Source organism: Amphiura filiformis, chromosome 4, assembly GCF_039555335.1.
Source record: "Amphiura filiformis chromosome 4, Afil_fr2py, whole genome shotgun sequence".
In the NCBI taxonomy this organism is placed as follows: domain Eukaryota; kingdom Metazoa; phylum Echinodermata; class Ophiuroidea; order Amphilepidida; family Amphiuridae; genus Amphiura; species Amphiura filiformis.
The window spans coordinates 2574310-2586976 of NC_092631.1; the positions used below are offsets into that span (position 1 = coordinate 2574310).

The window sequence follows — 12667 nt, forward strand, 5'->3', positions numbered from 1 at the left end:
TCTCTTTCTGCACTGCTCCACTTTATTGACAGGTGTTTTGTTTTATAAACCAGACTCCAGCAAGTCAACAGAAGAACTTTAATCCTTTGATGAGAAGGAGCACATTCGTGTACTCAAAATCTCCTTCGTTGCTGTATTAAAATAGCACATTATTGGCTCTGTATAAACTGGTTTACGAAGGTCAATAGCACAGTAGTCACCAGAGCAGGTAGAAAAGAGTCCCTCTCAACGGTTAACAAGTCAGCAGAAGAACTTTAATCCTTTGATGAGAAGGAGCACATTCGTGTACTCAAAATCTCCTTCGTTGCTGTATTAAAATAGCTCTGTATAAACTGGTTTAAATATACCTCTTTTTGACGACCAACATATTACAAACTCTCGTGATATTCTGGCCAAGAGCAAACCAAAGCTGGTTTAATAAATGCATCAGGATCGGTAGAGTAGACTCAGTAACCAAAGTTCTTGATATCTGATACAGAAATTGCACTTACTTTGTGTACGTTTCAGCAACACTGTTGATTTTGTCAACACTTGATGACGAGTAATTCCTACTGGCAACCGACGCTAGATGTATCTCCAGCGTAGGTCTTGGTGTTGCCCGTTGATTTTCCATTTGGGGATTTTCTTGATCCCAGTTCTAGAAACTCATCAAAAATGTGTGAGAGTTGATACTGTCCATCGTCTCTGTTCATGGTGGTGCCCCTCTTCTTTCTAATTTCTATAGCTTCCTTTATGCAGCGTGTGAATCGTTCTTGTTCAGTGCCAATGATCTCAGCGCCCCTCCCCCCCCCCCCTCCATCCTATAACATGGCTCAGGAAGAAAATTTGGTACGCGGCTTGATGAATAAGTGGAGAAGGTCAACAGCACAGTAGTCACCAGAGCTGGTAGAAAAGAGTCCCTCTCAACGGTTAACCATGTTAACAAGTCAGCAATAACAGATCACGTAGTCGACGGGCAACACCAAGACTACGCTGTAGATACATCTAGCGTCGGTTGACAAAGGCAACAGTGTTGCTGAAACGTACACAAAGTAAGTGCAATTTCTGGATCAGATATCAAGAACTTTGGTTGCTGAGCAAACCAAAGCTTTCCCATTTTTATACCCCTAAAAAAACTATGATCTATTAATAGACCATTCTGTCATTCACTTCCTGGGGGTTTCCAAAAATGATGTCATCATAATCCATTTTATATTATCAGAGATTCCCCTAATGGTGCAATACACTTAACTTTCTGGAATACTGAGGGTTTTCCCAGATTATTAATAACTCTGATCGAGTTTGTTTACTGTACCCAAAGGGGTTTTCCCTAAAACATGTCATAACACACTAACTCTTGGTTTTCCCTTTCTATTATTTCTCATGACATAGCTTGAAGTAGTAAACAAATATAAATAATCAAATTAAATTACTCAGGGCACATCACACACCTTTGTTTCCAATGGACATTTTATTGTGAAATTTCATTGTACAAGGAATATATTTAAAAAAAATTATTTAGTTATCTTTGTAATCACTCAAAATATATACCTTAATGGTTATGGAACAAAGGTGCACAGTTGGTTAGTTAGCCGTAAGGTCTTTGCGGTGTGTTAGCACACCCTCCAATAATTTGGTTTGCCAACTCAAAGAAAATTTCAACGTACCCCCTATAAAACTGAAAATTGGCCCCAAACACATTTATTTGGGCTAAAATGATGTAAAATTGACAATTGGCCGAGTTAACACAAAATGTCACCTTTATTTCACCTAAAATAGCTAGTGTAAAAGTGACAATTTAGTTATTTTGTTTGTTGGTTGCTTAGTCTTGGCCCTCTTATCAATATAGATACGTCACTGGCTTCCTTGGGCTCATCTGTTTGACCAAACAGTCAAGACAGGTGTTAAACCAAATGAGCTATTTACCCTATGCCAGAAATGCTAGAGAACTTTAGCCGTTTGTAAATTACTCATTCTAATTAAAAAAACAGAAAGCCTATACCACACCATGAAATTTACTGTTATTCTTCAAGATCAGAAGTAGCGTAGCCAGCGATGCTCCCCCAACAAAAAATGAAAAAGAAAAGGGCCTTTCTGACCAAATATGAAAGAGAAAATAGGCAAAGGCAAAGAAAAAGGGCAAGGAGCCCGTTTCCCATGCACTAACATTCACCCCCAAATAATTGTTTTCCACATTATTTTCCAAATAAAGCCCTTTTTAGAAGCACGAAGGCTTTTATTTACATGTACAGCTTTAAAAGAAACACCGTAATATGTGTAAAATTTAAAAAAATGACACCGATAATACCAGGTCAAAATGATACAACCGGGCATTTTTTTCGGCTTTGCCCACTAAATTTTTATTTTGCCTCCTCTCCACCCTGACCAAGAATGCTGGCTACGCCCCAGAAGATCAGATGCTATACTAACCAATTGAAGAGACTCAATAAAGGTAACCAATAGGGTTGGGACTTCTGGGTAGCCTCCTTCATCGTCGCAATACCACTAGACTGTATAGCACCCGGATGTAACGAATATGTAGTGACACCAGATCCTTCAAGTTGCCGCGCAAGTTCTTTGGTAAATAATACGTTAGCCAGTTTACTTCTTTCGTACTCTCGTAGACCAGGATATATTCGACCTGCGATAAACGGGTGATAAATTCATATGGTCTTGTTATTCAAAAGTATTAAAGTTGGAAAATTAGTTTGAATATGTTACATACGTCAATGCATAGGCTCATTAGAGTAGAAGTGTAATGAAAAAAATCATTCTTTTGTACCAGTACTTTCATTATAGACCTTAGTCGCCAAGCTCCGATTTCTCGAAGCTTGGCTAGAGGTCAGGTTTCCTAAGCCCTACCAATCGAATCCATTTTACTGAAATTTCTTTCTAGATGATGTACGATGTGAAATTGAAAGCATTGGTACATGCCTTGCTTCAAGAAACCGGCCCCAAGCGTTCACTCCGGCCAAAGATCCTTGACCTTTGCTCCGGCTAGCTAAGGCGATTAAAGTAGTCGACTAAAAATCGCAAAGGACATGGGCGCTGACATAACAGCGTCTATAGACATGAAGTATGATCCCGGGGGTCACTCCCATTGTGGCCTGTACACCATCCGCGATAATGAAAACGCGTAAAAAGGGTAGTTTTTCGTGGGTAGGCACGATACGCGCGTAACGCATTTAGGGTGTCAAAAACATGAAAAATTGGAAAAAAGGGTAGCAAATTACAATTGTTAATACGCGGAAATGAAATTTAGGGTATGAAATTTGATGCAAGGAATAAAATCCCTGTTTAGGGTGTGAAAACACCTGTTTAGGGTATAGTTTTAGCCAAGGGTTAAATCCTGGTTGAGGGTGCTTTTCAAAAGTTGATTATCGCGGATGGTGTACAGGCCACAATGGGAGTGACCCCCCCCCCCCTCCCCCCGGAGTATGATAAAAGACCTTCTGCACAGTGTGTAGTCTTCCTCTAGATTTGAATAGAAATATGTAATGTTATTGTAAGAGTTTCTGTCGAAATTTATTTTTTAACGTCGGTGAATACTTTTAAAATCAGAATCTGTTAATATTTAATCACTTTATAATGATATTATTTTAGTCAATAGTAAGTTTCCTTATAGCGGCATTCATGGGTCACGTGCGATTTTTTTTAATACATCGAGTCAGCATTCAACTGGCTTAATTCGCTATCGTAGTCCGACGTCACTTCCTGCCGAGGTCACAATTACTTCCGTAGTGATGGGTCAAGCGGTTGCATGATGACGACAAGATTTAGCCATTTCTTATGGGTTTCACCGGTACCGCCTAGTAAGCTTTTGCAAGATGTTTTCCTTCTGAAATCACGAGGTTTCAGGTCTTACATATGACTGGTAATTAAAAAAAAATGATATACACTAAGCCAAAAAAGAAACTTATAACTTTTCACAAGGTCGTATCTTAAAATTCTGTCCATCAAAATTAACCAAAATTACACACAGGATTTAAAATCAGAATCTGTTAATATTTAATAACTTTATAATGATATTATTTTGGTCAATAGTAAGTTTCCTTATAGCGGCATCCATGGGTCACGTGCGATTTTTTTTAATACATCAAGTCAGCATTCAACTGGCTTAAGGGAGCGCAACACTAAATCACTACGCATTTTATGTAAGAACGAAATTCGGCTAATATAGTCCATAGTGAGTATGAGATTGTAGCGACCATATCTACCGACATGTTCACTTTAAATCACTCAATATCAGCTCATATGAATTCGACAAGTGTCTTCAATGATAACATGCAGAAAAAACCGGACATTTTATCTCAAAAGCAATTCTCTGTGGCGGATGAAGACAACTTCCGATTTTGAAATGTGAGTGGTGAATTTAGTATATTTTTAGGCCATATTTTTTTTTTTTTTTTTTAGCGAAAAAAAGTCAACGGTCATCGATATATGCCGACAAAAGTTTTGGAATCTACAGAAACAGAGCTTTAATTTGATACTAAATTTATTTTGCCAAGTATTGCAGGGACGCCAGGAATGGCGCTCGAAGTAGGCCAAAATCACACGTTATCCTATGGGACGCTTATTTAGTGTTGCGCCCCCCTTGTAACGGCCGTCATTATGAACGCGTTCTTTTTACATTCTTCGCGTAAAATAAGAAATGCGCGTCATGAAATGTGTTCTATTTCAATCATGATGATAAACAAGAACTACGAAAAGTCACCCTGATGAATTATAATTGGGAAAAATGCTTTATTGGCCGAGCAGGGGCCTGCAAAGTCTAGAAATTGTATCCAAAAATCTTCAAAAAGGCTCAAAAATGGGTTTTAAAGTTAATAGGCATTGTTAATCTGCATGAAGCCGTTTTGTTGCATATTCAGTAGGCCTATGCAAAAAGATCATAATTGTTACTACTGAAACAGGGGTGGTGATTGTACTTCACACTCATTAACAAGTGCTTTCCAAAACAAAATGGCAAGACAGTTAATCTAGAAAAGAAATTAAACTTGGTTCAAAGACGTGCTTAAATTGTTGTCTGTCACTAGTTTTAGTGAGTTTTGTGCAAACTCTCGCATATTGGAGGAAAAGTCGAAATATTCGATTTTCCGCGTTTCGGCACTGATCTTTAAAACAACATATCTCTTGAACGAAATGTCGCAGAGACATGAAATTTTCGGTGTTGAGCTACAAATTTTCTCTAATTTAATTAATAAGTGACAAATGTGGATTTTGAAAACTTTTAAATCCTTGTAACGGCCGTCATTATGAACGCGTTCTTTTTACATTCTTCGCGTAAAATAAGAAATGCGCGTCATGAAATGTGTTCTATTTCAATCATGATGATAAACAAGAATTACGAAAAGTCACCCTGATGAATTATAATTGGGAAAAATGCTTTATTGGCCGAGCAGGCGCCTGCAAAGTATAGAAATTGTATCCAAAAATCTTCAAAAAAAAAAAAAATGGGTTTTAAAGTTAATAGGCATTGTTAATCTGCATGAAGCCGTTTTGCTGCATATTCAGTAGGCCTATGCAAAAAGATCATAATTGTTACTACTGAAACAGGGGGTGTTTGTACTTCACACTCATTAACAAGTGCTTTCCAAAACAAAATGGCAAGACAGTTAATCTAGAAAAGAAATTAAACTTGGTTCAAAGACGTGCTTAAATTGTTGTCTGTCACTAGTTTTAGTGAGTTTTGTGCAAACTCTCGCATATTGGAGGAAAAGTCGAAATATTCGATTTTCCGCGTTTCGGCACTGATCTTTAAAACAACATATCTCTTGAACGAAATGTCGCAGAGACATGAAATTTTCGGTGTTGAGCTACAAATTTTCTCTAATTTAATTAATAAGTGACAAATGTGGATTTTGAAAACTTTTAAATCCTTATAAAGGGGGCGCAACACTAAATCACTACGCATTTTATGTAAGAACGAAATTCGGCTAATATAGTCCATAGTGAGTATGAGATTGTAGCGACCATATCTACCGACATGTTCACTTTAAATCACTCAATATCAGCTCATATGAATTCGACAAGTGTCTTCAATGATAACATGCAGAAAAAACCGGACATTTTATCTCAAAAGCAATTCTCTGTGGCGGATGAAGACAACTTCCGATTTTGAAATGTGAGTGGTGAATTTAGTATATTTTTAGGCCATATTTTTTTTTTTGCGAAATAGCGAAAAAAGTCAACGGTCATCGATATATGCCGACAAAAGTTTTGGAATCTACAGAAACAGAGCTTTAATTTGATACTAAATTTATTTTGCCAAGTATTGCAGGGACGCCAGGAATGGCGCTCGAAGTAGGCCAAAATCACACGTTATCCTACGGGACGCTTATTTAGTGTTGCGCCCCCTTGTAACGGCCGTCATTATGAACGCGTTCTTTTTACATTCTTCGCGTAAAATAAGAAATGCGCGTCATGAAATGTGTTCTATTTCAATCATGATGATAAACAAGAACTACGAAAAGTCACCCTGATGAATTATAATTGGGAAAAATGCTTTATTGGCCGAGCAGGGGCCTGCAAAGTCTAGAAATTGTATCCAAAAATCTTCAAAAAGGCTCAAAAATGGGTTTTAAAGTTAATAGGCATTGTTAATCTGCATGAAGCCGTTTTGTTGCATATTCAGTAGGCCTATGCAAAAAGATCATAATTGTTACTACTGAAACAGGGGGGGTGATTGTACTTCACACTCATTAACAAGTGCTTTCCAAAACAAAATGGCAAGACAGTTAATCTAGAAAAGAAATTAAACTTGGTTCAAAGACGTGCTTAAATTGTTGTCTGTCACTAGTTTTAGTGAGTTTTGTGCAAACTCTCGCATATTGGAGGAAAAGTCGAAATATTCGATTTTCCGCGTTTCGGCACTGATCTTTAAAACAACATATCTCTTGAACGAAATGTCGCAGAGACATGAAATTTCGGTGTTGAGCTACAAATTTTCTCTAATTTAATTAATAAGTGACAAATGTGGATTTTGAAAACTTTTAAATCCTTATAAGGGGGCGCAACACTAAATCACTACGCATTTTATGTAAGAACGAAATTCGGCTAATATAGTCCATAGTGAGTATGAGATTGTAGCGACCATATCTACCGACATGTTCACTTTAAATCACTCAATATCAGCTCATATGAATTCGACAAGTGTCTTCAATGATAACATGCAGAAAAAACCGGACATTTTATCTCAAAAGCAATTCTCTGTGGCGGATGAAGACAACTTCCGATTTTGAAATGTGAGTGGTGAATTTAGTATATTTTTAGGCCATATTTTTGCACCGCGAAATAGCGAAAAAGTCAACGGTCATCGATATATGCCGACAAAAGTTTTGGAATCTACAGAAACAGAGCTTTAATTTGATACTAAATTTATTTTGCCAAGTATTGCAGGGACGCCAGGAATGGCGCTCGAAGTAGGCCAAAATCACACGTTATCCTACAGGACGCTTATTTAGTGTTGCGCCCCCTTGTAACGGCCGTCATTATGAACGCGTTCTTTTTACATTCTTCGCGTAAAATAAGAAATGCGCGTCATGAAATGTGTTCTATTTCAATCATGATGATAAACAAGAACTACGAAAAGTCACCCTGATGAATTATAATTGGGAAAAATGCTTTATTGGCCGAGCAGGGGCCCTGCAAAGTCTAGAAATTGTATCCAAAAATCTTCAAAAAGGCTCAAAAATGGGTTTTAAAGTTAATAGGCATTGTTAATCTGCATGAAGCCGTTTTGTTGCATATTCAGTAGGCCTATGCAAAAAGATCATAATTGTTACTACTGAAACAGGGGGGTGATTGTACTTCACACTCATTAACAAGTGCTTTCCAAAACAAAATGGCAAGACAGTTAATCTAGAAAAGAAATTAAACTTGGTTCAAAGACGTGCTTAAATTGTTGTCTGTCACTAGTTTTAGTGAGTTTTGTGCAAACTCTCGCATATTGGAGGAAAAGTCGAAATATTCGATTTTCCGCGTTTCGGCACTGATCTTTAAAACAACATATCTCTTGAACGAAATGTCGCAGAGACATGAAATTTTCGGTGTTGAGCTACAAATTTTCTCTAATTTAATTAATAAGTGACAAATGTGGATTTTGAAAACTTTTAAATCCTTGTAACGGCCGTCATTATGAACGCGTTCTTTTTACATTCTTCGCGTAAAATAAGAAATGCGCGTCATGAAATGTGTTCTATTTCAATCATGATGATAAACAAGAATTACGAAAAGTCACTCTGATGAATTATAATTGGGAAAAATGCTTTATTGGCCGAGCGGGGCCTGCAAAGTCTAGAAATTGTATCCAAAAATCTTCAAAAAGGCTCAAAAATGGGTTTTAAAGTTAATAGGCATTGTTAATCTGCGTTAAGACGGTTTGTTGCATATTCAGTAGGCGTATGCAAAAAGATCATAATTGTTACTACTGAAACAGGGGGTGTTTGTACTTCACACTCATTAACAAGTGCTTTCCAAAACTAAATGGCAAGACAGTTAATCTAGAAAAGAAATTAAACTTGGTTCAAAGACGTGCTTAAATTGTTGTCTGTCACTAGTTTTAGTGAGTTTTGTGCAAACTCTCGCATATTGGAGGAAAAGTCGAAATATTCGATTTTCCGCGTTTCGGCACTGATCTTTAAAACAACATATCTCTTGAACGAAATGTCGCAGAGACATGAAATTTTCGGTGTTGAGCTACAAATTTTCTCTAATTTAATTAATAAGTGACAAATGTGGATTTTGAAAACTTTTAAATCCGCCGTCATTATGAACGCGTTCTTTTTACATTCTTCGCGTAAAATAAGAAATGCGCGTCATGAAATGTGTTCTATTTCAATCATGATGATAAACAAGAATTACGAAAAGTCACCCTGATGAATTATAATTGGGAAAAATGCTTTATTGGCCGAGCAGGGGCCTGCAAAGTCTAGAAATTGTATCCAAAAATCTTCAAAAAGGCTCCAAAATGGGTTTTGAAGTTAATAGGCATTGTTAATCTGCATGAAGCCGTTTTGCTGCATATTCAGTAGGCCTATGCAAAAAGATCATAATTGTTACTACTGAAACAGGGGGGTGTTTGTACTTCACACTCATTAACAAGTGCTTTCCAAAACAAAATGGCAAGACAGTTAATCTAGAAAAGAAATTAAACTTGGTTCAAAGACGTGCTTAAATTGTTGTCTGTCACTAGTTTTAGTGAGTTTTGTGCAAACTCTCGCATATTGGAGGAAAAGTCGAAATATTCGATTTTCCGCGTGTCGGCACTGATCTTTAAAACAACATATCTCTTGAACGAAATGTCGCAGAGACATGAAATTTTCGGTGTTGAGCTACAAATTTTCTCTAATTTAATTAATAAGTGACAAATGTGGATTTTGAAAACTTTTAAATCCTTGTAACGGCCGTCATTATGAACGCGTTCTTTTTACATTCTTCGCTTAAAATAAGAAATGCGCGTCATGAAATGTGTTCTATTTCAATCATGATGATAAACAAGAATTACGAAAAGTCACCCTGATGAATTATAATTGGGAAAAATGCTTTATTGGCCGAGCAGGGGCCTGCAAAGTCTAGAAATTGTATCCAAAAATCTTCAAAAGGCTCAAAATGGGTTTTAAAGTTAATAGGCATTGTTAATCTGCATGATGCCGTTTTGCTGCATATTCAGTAGGCCTATGCAAAAAGATCATAATTGTTACTACTGAAACAGGGGGGGGTGTTTGTACTTCACACTCATTAACAAGTGCTTTCCAAAACAAAATGGCAAGACAGTTAATCTAGAAAAGAAATTAAACTTGGTTCAAAGACGTGCTTAAGTTCCCGTAAAATGGTCTGGTTTTACTTGAGCCAGCAGTGTACGATACTTCTGGAAGAGTAAATCAGGTGCATAACATTTTTATATATAACATGTCATAGGTTGTGCCTGGTAAGAGAGAGAGAGAGAGGGGTAGGGAGGAGGAGAGGAGGGCATTGGAAGTGGACAGGGAGGTGCTTTGCTGGTAGCCAAGGTGTGGGGGGGCTCCCCCGTGGGACATCTTCTCTTCCTTCTTGACCCTTCCCTTTTGGATGCTGGCCGCCGTGATATTTTACGCTTTTAGGCCTTTTTCTGCCATTTTAAGCCCATTTTTGTAAAAACGTTTCCCTTTGAGAATCGGCCCACGCCCTCCTAACAGAAAAACCCTGACAAAATCACTGTGGAGGGGGAAACAGGAGTGCGAGTGGGTAATTATAGGGGGGTCAAGTTTGAGAGAGCGAGTACAGATAGAGGGGAGAAGGAGGGAAAATAAGGAGAATGTAGGGAAGGGGAAGCAGGAGGGGGGGGAGAGAGATTCAGAAGGAGGGAAAGAAATAAAGAATATGTATTTCATTAGGCTTTGCGAAGTAAATTGGAATATGAAATTGACAAAGCTGACGAGCCTTTATTAAATAATATTATATATATATAGGCCTATAACTATCGTAAGAATATTAATTGAAACGTATAGGGCCTAGCTAGTTTCAAAATAATATGATAAGGAGATTAACGCTGGGTCCCGACATAATCCATGTTGAGTGGTATCGCGAGTTCATTCATGTTTACTCAAACGAAGCTCTTAAGGTAGAGTCTTTTGTCTTGAAGTGGGACTAATAACCACTTGACTAAACAAAGGAGAGACATTTGGATGTATTCGGTTACAAGCTCTTACACATGCCCTTCTTTTGAACCCACTTTGATACACATGTCCCGAGTTTAAGCGACAAGACGCTGTTGTTGCAGTAACCAACCATACGTTCGCGTTGGAGTAAATTTGAGCAAGAAATCCAATCGATATTTCTGAAGTTGCCGTTCCAGTTAAGGTTATTAATTATTTTAAACTGTTGTGATTTGGTAGTTCACAGCATCTTACGAATGGTAGTGAGCTTTGGCAAAAACTGCATTGCTCAATTCATAGCGAGGGTGTAGAAGAATTAAAATATCACAGATATTATAGGTGCTGCGGTTTTTGAGTTACGTTGTTAAGAGGGCTGAAACAACAACACTTTTGTAAAACGTACATAACTCATTAACAACAATAAATTAAGCAAGTTTGCAAAGTGTACGATTTGTAGAAAGAACTTTTGCAAATCATCAAGGTGTTATTTTTCAATAATATATTGATCTAGATAATGAAAATCGATTTTTAGGTTGCTTCGACCAACAATACCTCGTCTACCCTTAAAGTAACTTCTTTCCGCAAACTCTCTAATATATTAGAGCCAGATACGTGACTCCAGTCACGGTCCGACGATCTCTGCCCAATAACAAGCATCAGTCACCAATCCCTCTTCCAATCCATCAACCGAATGAACTTATGTTTTGACAGAGAAGATGAGAAAAGGTTTGAGTACCCGTTTAACTCTCTTCATCAAGATTATAATGTTCTAATTAAAGATACACGAGTGAAAAATCCCGTTTGGAATTGATTATATAAGCTTATAGTTTGAGGAAAAACAACAATCTTGGGAGAGTCGTACCAAGTGTTGTGCTGTGACATGTGAAACTTTAAGCTACGCGCTCTGGACTGCTGTCATTATACAAAATAGTACTTGAAACCAAGTTAAAGTAGCCGAGGTGCCACTAATTTGGCCACTGAATGAGATTTAGGATTACGCTTAAAGTGCGTATCTTCCCCAAAACGGGATTTTATATTGGCTCTTCTTTCGACGTGCTGAAGTCTAGTTTATGATACAACGCGTCTGTCAATAAATTGGAATAGCCCACGGAAACTGTTCCCAATAGAAGAAGAGGTGCATACCGTTCTGGAGAGAGTCACCTGTACATGTATATACAAAGACTTTTGTTTAAAGGATATATGTTTTGTCTTTAAGTCTACAATGGACCCCGGCAATGGACTTCGCTGGACAAGTTGACATTGGAATATTAGAGTCGTCTGGGCTTGGTTAAGATGAGAGGTGTCCTCGAACAACATATAGCACGCCACAGACCATGCATATCTTTCTGTCCTACATGGCCATTCCAAAATCCATAACATCCAGTCCAGTGTCTTGTTTCAATACTACACGTACGACATATGTTAGAGGGGAGAGGAGGTCTACCAGGTCTTTCTCTATCAAGGTCTTTACATATGATCCATGCTTAACATCCATAGGTCAGTACTGATTCAACGGTATACAGCAGCAAATATACAGAACTTGGGGGAGTTGACCTCCAGATTTTGCATTTCAAATATTTTTCTATTTATTTTAAAAAGTATTTAGGAGGCCCTATATAATGTGCAAACTATACTTACGTGAAATATTCATTTTTTTCTTCTTTGAAACCTCCAATATAATGGTTCTTCATTAGAAAATATATTTCTGAATAAATATAATTAATCGAATCATATACCTTCCTTTCTAGTCCCAACATTACCATAATTATTTGTATATGACTACGACTGTGTATTTTTACATTTATCCACATTTCAATCTCCTTCCAAAAAGATTGTAAAAAGCTGGAGGGTTGCAATGTCAGATCATCCACCTATTTCCAACAACTAGAAGTAGAATTGTGAGCAGCATCGTTTATGAGAATCTGAAAACCAATGGGACCGAGTTTCGTGCCCTGAGGTACTCCCCCATGAAGTGGAACATAATCTGACAGAGTGTCATTAAAGCGAACACATTGCTGCCTATCATGAAGGAAATCACAAATCCATGGAACGAT

At 37.6% G+C, this 12667-nt stretch overlaps 1 protein-coding gene across 1 annotated transcript in view; it reads right to left on the minus strand.

Annotated features, from left to right (window-relative positions):
• The window catches only part of LOC140149618 (uncharacterized), a 37455-nt gene that overhangs the window by 23111 nt on the left and 1677 nt on the right, over positions 1 to 12667 (minus strand). The window contains exon 2 of the mRNA XM_072171698.1: positions 2410 to 2620. Within this exon, the coding sequence (XP_072027799.1) occupies positions 2410 to 2620 (211 nt within the window). The remainder of the gene's footprint in view (positions 1 to 2409; positions 2621 to 12667) is intronic.